Source organism: Ovis aries, chromosome X, assembly GCF_016772045.2.
Source record: "Ovis aries strain OAR_USU_Benz2616 breed Rambouillet chromosome X, ARS-UI_Ramb_v3.0, whole genome shotgun sequence".
NCBI lineage: Eukaryota > Metazoa > Chordata > Mammalia > Artiodactyla > Bovidae > Ovis > Ovis aries.
This window is the reverse complement of record NC_056080.1, coordinates 46,647,855-46,663,050: the sequence shown is the minus strand read 5'-3', so window position 1 is coordinate 46,663,050 and position 15,196 is coordinate 46,647,855. Positions and strand designations below refer to the sequence as shown.

The 15,196-nt window shown below is 41.6% G+C and overlaps 1 protein-coding gene across 3 annotated transcripts in view; it reads left to right on the top strand.

Moving 5' to 3' along the window:
• Nucleotides 1-14,839, top strand: part of MTMR8 (myotubularin related protein 8) — a 242,315-nt gene extending 227,476 nt beyond the window's left edge. For 2 of the 3 annotated variants that reach the window (XM_060407420.1, XM_060407418.1), the window contains one exon: nt 13,287-14,839. In XM_060407420.1, coding sequence (XP_060263403.1) covers nt 13,287-13,619 — 333 coding nt within the window. In that variant the 3' untranslated portion in view covers nt 13,620-14,839. Of the gene's footprint in view, nt 1-3,771; nt 6,885-13,286 lie in introns of those variants that run through there. The other variant, XM_060407422.1, reaches the window with a different exon arrangement.
• The last annotated feature ends 357 nt before the right edge of the window (nt 14,840-15,196 follow it).

Sequence of the window (15,196 nt, the reverse complement as noted above, 5' to 3'; positions counted from 1 at the left end):
TTAGAGAAAATTGACCTTCAAAGTCCACCAACTACCAAAACTTTAATAAAAATTAAATAACTGATATCAATAGTTCTGTATCCATTAAAGAAGTGCAATTCATTATGTAAAAACTCCCCTCCCCAAAAAATCTCTGGGTCTAGATGGTTTCACTGGAGAATTCTACCAAACATTTAAGGAATTAACACCAATCTTATGAATTTACACAATTTCTTCCAGAAATGGAAGAAAAGAGATTTCTAAACTCATTTTATGAGGTCAGTGTTACCCTGATACCAAAATCAAAGAGAGAAAGAAAAAAGAAATCTACAAACCATTATTTTTCATCAACCTAAACATAAAATTCCTTACCAAAATATTGGCAAACGTAACCCTGTGCATGCTAAGTTGCTTCAGTTGTGTCCAGCTCTTTGCAACCCTATGAACTGTAGCCCACCAGGCTTCTCTGTCCATGGGATTCTCCAGGCAAGAATACTGGAGTGGGTTGCCATGCCCTCCTCCAGGAACCTAAGCCCACGAGGCACTAAAAATTATTCACCATTTCCAAGTGGAATTTATTTCAAGGATGAAAGTGATTCAGCATTTCAAAATCAATGATGTTAATCCACCATATGAACAGGTTAAAGAAGAAAACTTATATGACCACATCAATTGATGTAGAAAAAGTATTTAACAAAATCCAAAGTACATTCCTGATATAAACACTCAGTAAGCTATAGGCTTCCCTGGTGGCTCAGAGGTTAAAGCATCTGCCTCCAATAAGAGAGACCCGGGTTCTATCCCTGGGTCGCAAAGATCCCCTGGAGAAGGAAATGGTAACCCACTCCAGTATTCTTGCCTGGAATCTTATGGACGGAGAAGCCTGGTAGGCTGTAGTTCACGGGGTCACAAAGAGTCAGACATGACTGAGCAACTTCAAAAAAAAAAAAAAATTCTATGAATAGAAGGGAAGTTCCTGAACCTAGACTAAGGGCATCTATTTAACAAACCAATAAAATATTGTAAAGTAGTTAGCCTCCAATTAAAATAAATAAATTTAAATTAAAAAATAAAATAAAAATTAAAAACCTATAGTTAACTAGTGATGAAAGAGTAAATGTTTCCCCACAAGACTGGGAAAAAGCAAAGATGTCCACTCTCACCACTCTTACTCAATATAATTCTGGAAGTTCTAACCACTACAATAAAACAAGAAGAGGAAATAAGGCATACAGATTGGAAAGGAAGAAATAAAGTTGTCCCTATTTGCAGATGAGATGATTGACTACATAGAAAATCCAAAGGAATATACAAAAAGCAAAAACACTGCAACTAGTAAATTCAGCACTGTGGCAAGATATAAAATCAACACACACACACACACACACACACACACACACACACATCATATTTCTACATGAATACATAGAAACCAAAATCAAAACCCAATGTAGTTTACAATGTATCCAAAGAAATTCAAATACTTAGATATACACTTAATAAAATATGTACATGATACATATGCTAAAAACTATAAAATGTGATGAAAGAAATTAAGGACTTAAATAACTGTAAAAACATACCATGTGTAGAAAAGAAAAATATCATAAAATATCACTTATATGTGAATCTAAAGAAAGGATACAAAGGAACTTATCTACAAAACAGTTACTGATGTAGAAAACTAGTGTATGGTTACCAGGGAGGAAGGAGGGATGGGGATAAATTGGGAGAATGGGATTGACAAATACACAATACTATATATAAAAATAAATAACAATAAGGACCTACTCTGTAGCACAGGGAAGTCTACCCAATACTCTAATGGCCTATATGGGAAAAGAATCTAAAAAAGAGTGGATATATGTATAAGTATAACTGATTCACTTTGCTATACACCTGAAACTACCACAACAGTGTAAGTCAACTATACTCCAGTAAGTAAAAAAAAAAAAAAATACCATGGGTTCAACACAGTAAAGCAGTCAATTCTCCTGAAATTATTATATAGACTTAACACAGTTTCTACCAAAGTCTCAGCAATTTTTTGTAGACATAGGCAAGCTAATTCTAAATGGTATTGATAATGAAAAGCTACAGGTCCTAGTATAGCTAAAACAATCCTGACATGGAAGAGTAAATGGGAGTAATCACTTTAGGGTTAGGGTTAGGGTAATCACTTTACTCATAAATCCTATGATATAACTGGAGTGATAAAGACCTGTGCACAGATGTTCATAGAATGTTTTTCCTTAATAGCCAAATAACTACATGCAATCTAGATATCTTTCATTGGGTCAATGGTTAAACAAATCATGGTACATACATACCACAGAAACAAATGATGCAAGAAACAACTTGGATGAGTCCCATGGGCATGCTGGGTGGAAAAAAAGCTACTTGCAAAGGGTATGGTTTCATTTATATAATTTTGAAATGTCAAAATTATAGAAATGGAAAAGAGATTAGAGATTGCTGGGTTAGGGGCCAAGGAGAGAGAGTGGGAAAGAAATAGATATAGCTTTAAAAAGGAAATCTGAGGTATCCTTATTGTGCTAGAACTATTCTGTATACTATCTGTATATTGGGGTGGTATACACCAGAACCTACTATGTGATAAACTGTACAGAAGTAAACAAACACTGAGACACACATGACTACAGGTAAACTTGGGAAATCTGAATAAGATAGGTGAATCAATGTCAACATTCTACATAAGACGCTGCATTGTCTTACAAAATTCTACCATTGGAGGAAATAGTAAAGTCTATAGGGGATCTCTGTATGTTAATATGCAATTATCTCCAAAATTTTCTATTAAAAAAATCCTACTATTTTTTTCCAAGAATAATACTGAATCATAAATAACTTGTTTGTTGGCTACTAATCAGGTTTGCATGAAACCTCAGGTAATAAACAGCTACAGGCCACTGCCTCAAACCAAGCTGAAGGAGATAGGCTTTTTGATGTTTCCAATGGTCAGTCATTGATCACACTAGGACACACTTGACACTTTCCTAAGGAGTTATCTGACCTCCGGTGAACTCCCTGATGCTGTTAATGTGTAAACAGGCTGCACTACCACTTCAGGAATTGGCAGACAAGACTTGGGAAGGGATTGGATAGATTTGAAATAAATGAAAAGGACATCTTTTTTGGGTGTTAGTTCTAAAAGGTCTTTTAGGTCTTCATAGAACCATTCAACTTCAGCTTCTTCACGGTTACTGGTTGGGGAATAGACTTGGATTACTATGATATTGAATGGTTTGCCTTGGAAACAAACAGAGATCATTCTGTCATTTTGAGATTGCATCCAAGTACTGCATTTCGGGCTCTCTTGTTGACCATGATGGTTACTCCATTTCTTCTAAGGGATTCCTGCCTGCAGTAGTAGATATAATGGTCATCTGAGTTAAATTCACCCATTCGAGTCCATTTTATTTCGCTGATTCCTAGAATGCCAATGTTCACTCTTGCCATCTCCTGTTTGACCACTTCCAATTTGCCTTGATCCAGGGACCTGAATAGGACCAGGTTCCTATTCAATATTGCTCTTTACAGCACCGGACCTTGCTTATATCACCAGTCACAGCCACAGCTGGGTACTGCTTTTGCTTTGGCTCCATCCCTTCATTCTTTCTGGAGTTATTTCTCCACTGATCTCCAGTAGCATATTGGGCACCTACTACCTGGGGAGTTTCTCTTTCAATATCCTATCATTTTGCGTTTCCATACTGTTCATGGGGTTCTCAGGGCAAAAATACTGAAGTGGTTTCCCATTCCCTTCTCCAGTGGACCACATTCTGTCAGTAGACTGGAATGAAAAAGTAGGAAGTCAAGAAACACCTGGAGTAACAGGCAAATTTGGCATTGGAATATGCAATGAAGCAGGGCAAAGGTTAATAGAGTTTTGCCAAGAGAACACATTGGTCATAGCAAACACCCTCTTCCAACAACACAAGAGAAGACTCTACACATGGACATCACCAGATGGTCAACAGCAAAATCAGACTGATTATATTCTTTGCAGCCAAAGATGGAGACGCTCTATACAGTGAGTAAAAACAAGACCAGGAGCTGACTGTGGCTCAGATCATGAGCTCCTTATTGCCAAATTCAGACCTAAATTGAAGAGAGTAGGGAAAACCACTAGACCATTCAGTATGACCTAAATCAAATCCCTTATGATTATACAGTGGAAGTGACAAATAGATTTAAGGGACTAGATCTGATAGATAGAGTGCCTGATGAACTATGGACTGAGATTCGTGACGTACAGGAGACAGGGATCAAGACCATCCCCATGGAAAAGAAATGCAAAAAAGAAAAATGGTTGTCTGGGGAGGACTTACAAATAATTGTGAGAAGAGAAGTGAAAAGCAAAGGAGAAAAGGAAAGATATAAGCATCTGAATGCAGACTTCCAAAGAATAGCAAGAAGAGATAAGAAAGTCTTCCTCAGCGATCAATGCAAAGAAATAGAGGAAAACAGCAGGGTGGGAAAGACTAGAGATCTCTTCAAGAAAATTAGAGATACCAAGGGAACATTTCATGCAAAGATGGGCTCGATAAAGGACAGAAATGGTATGAACCTAACAGAAGCAGAAGATATTAAGAAGAGGTGGCAAGAATACACAGGAGAACTGTACAAAAAAGATCTTCATGACCAAGATAATCACGATGGTGTGATCACTCATCTAGAGCGAGACATCCTGGAATGTGAAGTCAAGTGGGCCTTAGAAAGCATCACTACGAACAAAGCTAGTGGTGGTGATGGCATTCCAGTTAAGCTATTTCAAATCCTGGAAGATCATGCTATGAAGTGCTGCACTCCATATGCCAGCAAATTTGGAAAACTCAGCAGTGGCCACAGGACTGGAAAAGGTCAGTTTTCATTCCAATCCCAAAGAAAGGCAATGCCAAAGAATGCTCAAACTACTGCACAATTGCACTCATCTCACATGCTAGAAAAGTAATGCTCAAAATTCTCCAAGCCAGGCTTCAGCAATAAGTGAACCATGAACTTCCAGATGTTCAAGCTGGTTTTAGAAAAGGCAGAGAAACCAGAGATCAAATTGCCAACATCTGCTGGATCATTGAAAAAGCAAGAGAGTTCCAGAAAAACATCTATTTGTGTTTTATTGACTATGCCAAAGGCTTTGACTGTGTGGATCACAATAAAGTGTGGAAAATTCTGAAAGAGATGGGAATACAGACCACCTGACCTGCCTCTTGAGAAATCTGTATGCAGGTCAGGAAGCAACAGTTAGAACTGGACATGGAACAACAGACTGGTTCCAAATAGGAAAAGGAGTACATCAAGGCTGTATATTGTCACCCGCCTTATTTAACTTACATGCAGAGTACATCATGAGAAACTCTGGGCTGGAAGAAGCACAAGCTGGAATCAAGATTGCTGGGAGAAATATCAATAACCTCAGATATGCAAATGCCACCACCCTTATGGCAGAAAGTGAAGAGGAACTAAAAGCCTCTTGATGAAAGTGAAAGAGGAGAGTGAAAAAGTTGGCCTAAAGCTCAACATTCAGAAAACGAAGATCATGGCATCCGGTCCCATCACTTCATGGGAAATAGATGGGAAACAGTGGAAACAGTGTCAGACTTTATTTCTGAGTGCTCCAAAATCACTGCAGATGGTGATTGCAGCCATGAAATTAAAAGATTCTTACTCCTTGGAAGAAAAGTTATGACTAACCTAGATAACATATTGAAAAGCAGAGACATTACTTTGCCAACAAAGGTCCATCTAGTCAAGGCTATGGTTTTTCCAGTGGTAATGTATGGATGTGAGATTTGGACTGTGAAGAAAGCTGAGTGCCAAAGAATTGATGCTTTTGAACTGTGGTGTTGGAGAAGACTCTTGAGAGTCCCTTGGACTGCAAGGAGATCCAACCAGTCCATTCTGAAGGAGATCAGCCCTGGGTGTTCTTTGGAAGGAATGATGCTAAAGCTGAAACTCCAGTACTTTGGCCACCTCATGCGAAGAGCTGACTTATTGGCAAAGACTTTGATCCTGGGAGGGATTGAGGGAAGGAGCAAAAGGGGAAGACAGAGGATGACATGGCTAGATGACATCACCAACTCAATCGACGTGAGTTTGAGTGAACTCCGGGAGATGGTGATGGACAGGGAGGCCTGGCGTGCTGCGAGTCATGGGTTCACAAAGAATGGGACATGACTGAGTGACTGAGCTGAACTGAACTGATCTGAAATAAGCAGTTGATGAAACTGAGCTGTTTCCACTGAGATAAGATAATGGGGTGATATCTGGGATCAGATCCCCAGAGGGCTGTTTTGGTGACTGTGTTGTCTGAGGTTCTAATGGTAAGTGAAGATTGGATCAACAGTTGAAGTCAGGATTGCTTTATAGATGCAGATAGAGGCTTGGCAGAAAGAAGGACCAACTGAACTGTCCAATAATGAGATGTACTACTTTGGGATGTAGAGTGTCCTATTTTTGGAATCATTTAAGCAGAAGTCATTGAACATCTCAGAAATGTGGACATTCCTTTCAATATGCAGATTCTAATACCAAAGTAATCATGTAAAACACAGCTGCTGGAATTTAATTGCAACACATCTCTTGTTCCCTCAATGACTTTTCTTTTTTTTCCTGACTGCAACCTTCTCTTCTGTGATAATTGGAAGGGAAAAAAAGTACTCTGAGGTCTTGGGATCAATGTTCTATATAGACTGTAATCTCTTCAGGAAAAATCAAGTTTTATTGTTTTTTTGTGGCATGTAGGGACACAGAACCCTGCATTTACCCCCTGGACTAATCTGAGAGATTGATATGGACACAAGATAACCATTGTTGCATTATGAGAAATACCAATTGTTTTCATGTCTGTTTTTCCTAATAAACTGTGAACTCTTTCAAGGATACCATATTTTACAGTTTTTTTTTTTTAATTCTTCCTACATCTAGAACGTTACACATAGTGGCTTCTCAATAGTTTCTCCATAAAATGTTTCTCAGGCATGATCAGATGGTTTGTGGTGTAGTTTGTATAACAAATGCTAGGCTGGCATTTCTTCCTAAGAGGAAGAAGGTGCTCGCTTCCACTTGCTTTTTTGGGCGACATCTAAGGTAGATAATGTGACTATTTCTAAAGATATCTCTCTACCATTTCCTTCATTTAATGGCAACCAGAGAGCTAAAACACTTTAAAGATCTGAGCTTTTGACAGAGTTCCTAGTGCTGGACACATGAATCTAGTTTGATGTATTAGGTGTGAAAAGGGTGGGAAGGCTGTGGATATTTTCTTTAAGCTGAGTCTGGTGGGTTGGTGGATGGGGGAGGCATTTATAAATGATCAGGGCCAACTTAATGACTTAGCACACATAGGGCCTTCTAAACTTTGGAAAACCTTGTTCATATATGTTCCAGTATGGCATTTTCTGCTTCCCACCATCCTCCTCACTCTTGGGAGTAGGGGTATTTGGGTGAGGGAAGTAGAGGGCAATGTGTTGTTGGTTGTTCAAAAAAGGAAATAGGAAATCCAAAGAGGCTAAGTTAGGAAGAGAAAAAGAAGAGGCCTGGGACCAGAGGAAGGTGTGCTAAGGAAGACTGGGCCTTCTCTGGACCCTTGGTGAAAGGATAGGAACACCCACAGCCATGAGTCTGGCCTTGTAGCCTATTTTAATGGTGGGGAGGGGTACACTGGGACACACTAGGAGCCTAAGTCTCAGCACAGCCAGACACCTGTCAGTCAGTCCTTCCAAGACTTCCCCATGGATGGCCCTGTTCTCAAAGGGATCTCTCCCAGAATGGCATTAGTAAGATAACACGGCCTTCAGAGCAAGGTGGAGGCGGGGTGGAGGGTAGCCTAAAATTAGCCCTCTGGATCTATTCAGCCAGACTGCAGGCAGTGTTATTAATAGTGGAAACTGGGGGCTCTGCCTGCTCCAGCCCCTGGGGCAAGTAGGGGGCTCCCCTTGGAGGGGCCACCAAGGCTCAGTGCTTCGCAGAGGTGTAGGGGCAGCCTGGTAAGTACCTGGAGCCTAGAATATGACAATGCTATCAGGAACAAGTGAACTCTTAGGGCTGCTGGCTGGTGAACCTATGATCACCACCCTTTGTAGTCTGTTTCCACTGGGTCTGGTTTCTGTTGGTGCTTGGGAGGTCAGTGAGGAAACCTCCCCACAGAGAGAAGGACGGGTTGCTGCTGTGTTTGTCCCAGGAAAGTATGTCTGCCTGGGCTCTGGGATTCAAATGGTCCTACTTCTTCAGGGAAATTGCTGCAGTTATGCAATACAGGAAGGGAGAAGGTTTGTTTGTCTTTGTGTCCTTGTTTAGTATTTGTGAGTATGTGTGGATGCAGAAGGATAGACTCAAGGACAGAAAGGCAGAGCTCCTCGATGTGGGGAGGAGGGGAAAATGAGCATTAAAAATAGTCTATTAATGCTTGGCAGACTATTCTGGGGCCCACTGAAACCAGCCACTCTCCCAAAGGAGTTCTTAACCTAGATTCAGAGACACCCCCACAAGAGGGCCTTAGATAGAATTCAAAGAGTCCAAAAATACAGATGATATGAACAAACACTTTTATTTCCCCCTAATCTAACTGAAATTTACTACTTCCTTCAAGGATGAATGCAGGTAGCAAATAGCAATCATATTACTAGTTCCTGTAACTTGGTCACCAGAAGAAATCATAGATATTTCCTTTCATATTACAGTTGTGACAGAGATCTAGAAATGTCATTTGTGCTCATTATAACTTAGAAATTATTAGTAGAAGTTGTTATTTAATGTGTTAATAAAGAACTTTTATTACTATATCATGCAATTTTAAAAATATTTTGATAGCTATTTTTCAATATAATTGGTTTCCTTTAATTCTATATATCTTATGGATGGAGGGACACATATGCCTGTGGCTGATTCATGTTAATGTATGGCAAAAAACCATCACAATATTGTAAAATAAGTATCCTCCAATTAAAATAGATTAATTAATCTAAAAACAAAAGAAAAAAATTAAAAATCATTCTGAGATGGGGCCAGAGACTTAACAAGATTGTCGCAGGGGCTGATGTCACCAAAAAAGAGTTTAAAACCCCTGCACTTTGGGGATCAGGAGAAGGATCCTTGCACAGAATGGCCACACATAATAACTCTGATTAATAAACAATAGTACGGTGAGGTTAGACAATAGATGACTTAGATTTTCTTACCCTATCTAATGAAATGAGGTACAGTTCACTCAAGTATCCAAGGCTGCTGGGGTTTATGTCTTGTTCTCCCTCTGGAGGCTCATTATATTGGCCCTGCTGTAGGCTCATAATATGACCTTGGTAAGATCTTCAGCATTTCCTTTCACACTCCCTTTCCTCTTCATTTCCCTGAACATCACTCTCCCAAGAGTAAGATAGTAATATTGTAAAATAGTAAGATTTATTTTATTTAATGATTTAATAAATCATTTCTTTACAAATCATATGATTAAGGTCCTGGAATCCAACATGACCCTCAAACCTGAGGATTCTGGGAGCTACAATACAACTGCTTGAGGCAAGGAGGAGGGATGCGTGTTTGCTTTTCAGGTGGTAATAGAAAGAACAGGATGGGGAGTAGGGAAACTTGGTTTCTATTCCATCTCTAAATTGAAGTTATGGAGCTTTAACCTCAGGAGGGAGCAGCAGTCATAGAAATTGAAGACCTAAGTAATAATAATCATAGTGAAAATAGTTACTGAGTACTACATTCAAGTGGTATTATAAATACTTAAGATGTATTAACTCATTTAATCCTAAATATAGTCCTCTGAGATAGATACTACTATTACTCTATCTTTACAGATAAAGGAATAGACACAGAGAGATTAAATGATCTGCCCTAGGTCACACAGCTACTAAGTGGTAGAGATGAGATTGAAACAGAATCCTAGACCATGTTTTACTACTTCCATATAGGGACTCCCAATCTGCAGTGGGGAAAAAAACAGATCCATACAGGAGTTATGATACAGTGTGATGACTGCTATAGTGCTATAAGAGCAAAGACTCAAGGAAGTAATCCATCAGAGGAAGTTGCATGTGAAAGAAGGAAGCATGATATAGCAAGATATATATCATGATATATGTCAAGTTATATATATATATATATAACTTCTCCTCCCTTATTGACAGATTTTGGAGTATAAATAGAGGAGTGGTAGAAAGTGAGGCTAGAGATTTTGGCCAAGGTTTTCTCATGAAGGACCTGTAAGTTTGGCAAGGCATCTGGGCTATACTCTGAAAGAAAGGGGAGTCATTAAAGGATTTAAAATAGAGGATTGGCACAGACAAGATTTATATTTTTAAGTGATCACTTTAGCCATAAGAAGAAGAAATTATTGAAAAAGTAAACTAGCTAGGAGACTACTGTATGAGTTGATGCAATAGATGATAGAGGCCTAGATAAAGTACAGGCAATGAGTATGAGCCTGAGAGGGGTAGCCTATAGAGGTCTCTAGGAAGTAAAATCCATATGATTTGGTAATCAGTTAGAAGGGGGTGGAAGAAAGAGATACAGACACCTGACATTAGTCTGGGTATTTGGTTTGGTTGACCAGTTGGATGATGAGGAACTGAGATGTAGATCTAGTTTGGTTATGGTGATGGTAGTGGTGATGGTGTGATACTGCTGATCTTGAAGTACCTGAAAGAATTCAATGAATACATACCTTTGCTGAAGAGAGAGCTGGGGTACTTGGAGCTTGAACTCATCCTGATAAAGGTGAAAGCTATAGCTCTAGAAGAAGGAGAGAACATGGAAGACAAAACTATTTCAGGGGAGAACGGAGGGGGGGAAATCAGAAGAGTGTGCTGGCCAGGAAGCCAAGAGAAGACCACAAAGGAAGAAGTGGTCAGATGTTCGAGAAGAGTCAGAAAAGGAAAGATCTGAGAAATAGCTAGTAGATTTAACCACAAGGATGACTTTTAAAGAACTATTCAGTGTGTGATTAAGGGTGGATGGAGCCACTGCAGAGGGTGGAAAAGTGACTTGGAGGTGAAGAAGAAAAGAAAGGTAGCTAGAGTAGGACAAAGGACCATAGAAGTGTTTTGTTTCCAAAGATGTCTGAGGGAGAGGAACCAGTGGAGAGACTGAAGACACAGAGGAAGCTCACCTTTGAAGATCTAACATGTGGTATCTCTGTTTCTCTTGGGGCTTCCCTGGTCACTCACCCAATAAAGAATTTGCCTGCAATGCAGGAGACTTGGACTTGATCCCTGAGTCAAGAAGATCCCCTGGAAAAGGAAATGGCTACCCATGCCAGTATTCTTTCCTGGAGAATCCTGTGGACAGAGAAGCCTAGTGGGCTACAGTCCATGAGGTCACAAAGAATCAGACATGACTGAATGACTAAGCATACATGCACACACACACTCTTTCTCTCAACAGTTCCATGAGGCAGGAACGACTATTTCTGTCTTATAAATGAGGAAACTGAATCCCAAAGAAGGGAAGAGACTTGCCCAAAGGTTACTCAGATAGAAAATAGGGGTGCTGAGTTGCAAACTTAGATCTGCCTGGTTTCTAAAATCCTCTTGTTATAATTGCACCCCCCATGGATAAATAATAAATATATGGAGTTGATGCTGACTTATAGGGGGAGCTAAAGTTGAGGGAGACCCATCCACCCACCTCACAATTTATTCTGTGAAGTGTATATTCGAGGTCCCAGGCTAACAAAGAGGGGTTGAGATAGACAGTGAATAAAAGGAGGTGTGTGGCCTTGAGCCCAGGGCTGCAGGGTATGGGAGAGGATGAAGACTCGACTTCTGAAAAAGCTACCAGCTAATCCTGATGACATTACAGAGATGGGTGACTTTGACTTTGGAGCATTACAAACAGGACAAGAAAGGTCAAAGCATTAGGTTGAGTCAGTCACTGGGCAATGAGTGATTTTGTAGAGCCTGGGGGTAATGAGGAGACAAGAGCTGAGGGTTGAGGCAAGGCTCCAGGCTGGGTAGAGCAGAGAGGATGGGAAAATTCTTGACTCAGAGAGATGGAAAAGATTGAAGGCAGGAGGAGAAGGGGGCAGCAGAGGATGAGATGGTTGGGTGGCATCACCAACTCAATGGACATGAGTTTGAGCAAACCTTGGGAGATAGTGAAAGACAGGGAAACCTGGCATGCTATAGTCTATGGGGTTACAAAGAGTTGGACATGAACAACAACAGCAGAGAGATGGAGAAGCCAAAGTTTCCAAAGAGTTGCTGGCAATCAAAGGGACTCCTAGATTGAAGTGGTCCTGGTGGAAAATCTAGTTGTCAACAGAGAGTAGGACTTGCCCTGGAAACCTCAACTATTTCTTACTATCTCTTTAAGTTTGTTTTACTTGAAGTGTATTTCTTATAATGCCATTTCTTTATTTAATCAGTGAATGCCATTCAGCATCCATTTCCTGAGCAACTCTGTTGCCTGAAGCATGGGGCCTGAGTCTGAGTGGACATCACATATGAGGGGCTATAAAGAGATTGAAAAGTAAAAGTGAAAGTTAGTTGCACAGTTGTGCCAGACTCTTTGTGATCCCATGGATCATAGTCTGCCAGGTTCCTCTGTCCGTGGAATTCTCCAGGCAAGAATACTGGAGTGGGTCGTCATTTCCTTCTCCAGCGGATCTCCTGACCCAGGGATCAAACCCAGGTCTCCTTCATTGCAGGCAGATCTTTGCTATCTGAGCCACTAGGGAAGCCCATGAAGTTGTTGAATCTCATCTAAAAGGCTGAGGGGTAGAGTTGAGGGCCTGCCCCCATAAGACTGCTGTCAGAATGCTCAGGGATGACCACTTGACACCACAAAGCACCATTCTGTTGGCCTAGCAACTGTCAGATGAGAACCACCTCTTTAGCCCACACATTCTGAACTAAGATGCATCTACCAACTCCCTAGCCATGATGTAGGCTCTGCTGGGGGTGGAGGAATAATAAGATGGATACAGGAGTCCTCACCTTGGAGTTTACACATTGATGAAGCACAGATAAGTGGAAATAAGATGTGAAAGTTCATAGCTAAAGCCTAGTTGTAATCCTTTAGAAACCCTGAGAAGGGGCAGAGATTAGGGAAGGCTTCCCAGAAGTAGGAGTTTGAAGGGTAGGCAGAACAACATATGCAAAGGTACCAGGCTGTGAAATGACCTGATCTATTTTGGCAGCCATCTCTAGGGTCTGAAATAAGATGGAGTAGGAGTTAGAAGCAGAGAGCCAATGAGTGTAGAGCCTGATAGTGCAGAATAGGGGACCAAGCCTCCAGGCTTTTGATGGCAGCCCTCAGTCTCCTGTTTTTGTCACCCACAGATCTGGCATATCCTCCTGCTCATAATGAGAATAGTTCTGCTCCAATCAGCCAAGGTGAAAACCTCATGGACATCACCAAGATCTTCTCCATCCTGCAACCTGATGAGAAGGAGGACACCAACACAGGAGAGATACAAGCTCTCAATCAAGCAGTGTACAACAATGATTCCTATACTTTGGACCAGCTTTTGTGCCAGGAGCGTTACAAAAGATTTATCAACAGTAGGAGTGGCTGGGGTGTCCCTGGGACACCCTTGCGCTTGGCTGCTTCTTATGGCCACCTTAGCTGCCTGCAGGTCCTCCTGGCACATGGTGCTGATGTTGATAGCTTAGACGTCAAGGCACAGACACCACTTTTTACCGCTGTCAGTCATGGCCATCTGGACTGCGTGCGTGTGCTTTTGGAAGCTGGTGCCTGTCCTGGTGGTAGCATCTACAACAACTGCTCTCCTGTGCTCACAGCTGCCCGTGATGGTGCTGTTACCATCCTGCAGGAGCTCCTGCGTCATGGTGCAGAGGTCAATGTCAAGGCAAAACTACCAGTCTGGGCATCGAACATAGCTTCATGTTCTGGCCCCCTCTATTTGGCTGCAGTCTATGGTCACCTTGATTGTTTCCGCCTGCTTTTGCTCCATGGGGCAGACCCTGACTACAACTGTACTGACCAGCACCTGTTGGCTCGAGTCTCACGGCCCCGCACCCTCCTTGAAATCTGCCTCCACCATAATTGTGAGCCAGAGTACATCCGGCTGTTAATTGATTTTGGTGCTAACATCTACCTTCCATCTCTCTCCCTGGACCTGAACTCGCAATATGATAAAGGCACTGCATTGCTGGTACAGGCCCGAGGTGAGTGTCAAGCAGACCAGCTCTAATAGGTCTCCTAGCTTGGATGTCCCAAGGACACAAATAACTCCCTAAGTTAATATTTCTGGGCTGAATTGGAGAAAGCACCATTGTCTTCCCTTTCTTGGGGCCCCAGTAGAAAAGAGGTTACGGATTCCTTTTTAGGGAAAGGTTTACTAAGATGAGGTAAGGTTTGCACAATCCCAATTTGTGTTTGTGGCTCTGCCAATGACAGTTTTGTGGCCTTGAACGTGCCCTCTCTAGGCTTCAATGTGTCCCCATTGGTACCATGCATTTTAGGGCAGGGAGGGGGGCATTTCTTAGAAGGGAAATATCAGTTAGGGCTGCAGTAGCCAGGGTAGGATGGATGTAGGCTTGAGTGGGAGAACCATCCTGAGAATTGCTTCTCAAAACCTGTTTTTCCTTACTGTAGCCACTCCACGGTCACTACTATCACAGGCTCGTTTAGTTATCCGCAGATCCCTGTGCCACACCAGCCAGCCACAGGCCATCGACCAGCTGGATATTCCCCCCATGTTGATTAGCTACCTCAAACACCAACTGTGATCTTACAGCCTGCCCAGAAACCTACAATGCCTCCAAGAAATCACCTGGGGACCCAGGTATCTGGAGGGAACTACAGCTCTACACTCACCCAAAGCTGCTCTCCTGTATTATCCTCCACAATAAAATCCTCAGAAAATAAATCCTGGGGGCTGTTTTGTCTGGTGTGTGTTAGGTTGTTGGGGGGGCACAGAGTTCACTGGGGGAAGGTGTCTGGTTGGTCATGGGAAAGAACTATACTGATCTGGCATTCAACAGGCATAGGAGCCTCACTACTGAAAGATAAAACTAACCCAGTAGCCTATACCTCCCCACCAAGATCCTTGAAACAATTGGCACAGTAATGTCCTAAGAGCAAGGTCCTGAAGAAATCAGGTAAGTATAAAGGTAACATCATCTTGTTCAGCCCTGTGTCTCCACTGAATCTCTGGCTGCTATTGTTACTGAACCAAACATGGGTCCACAACCAATCTATTGACACCAGGTTGTGGTGAATGAAA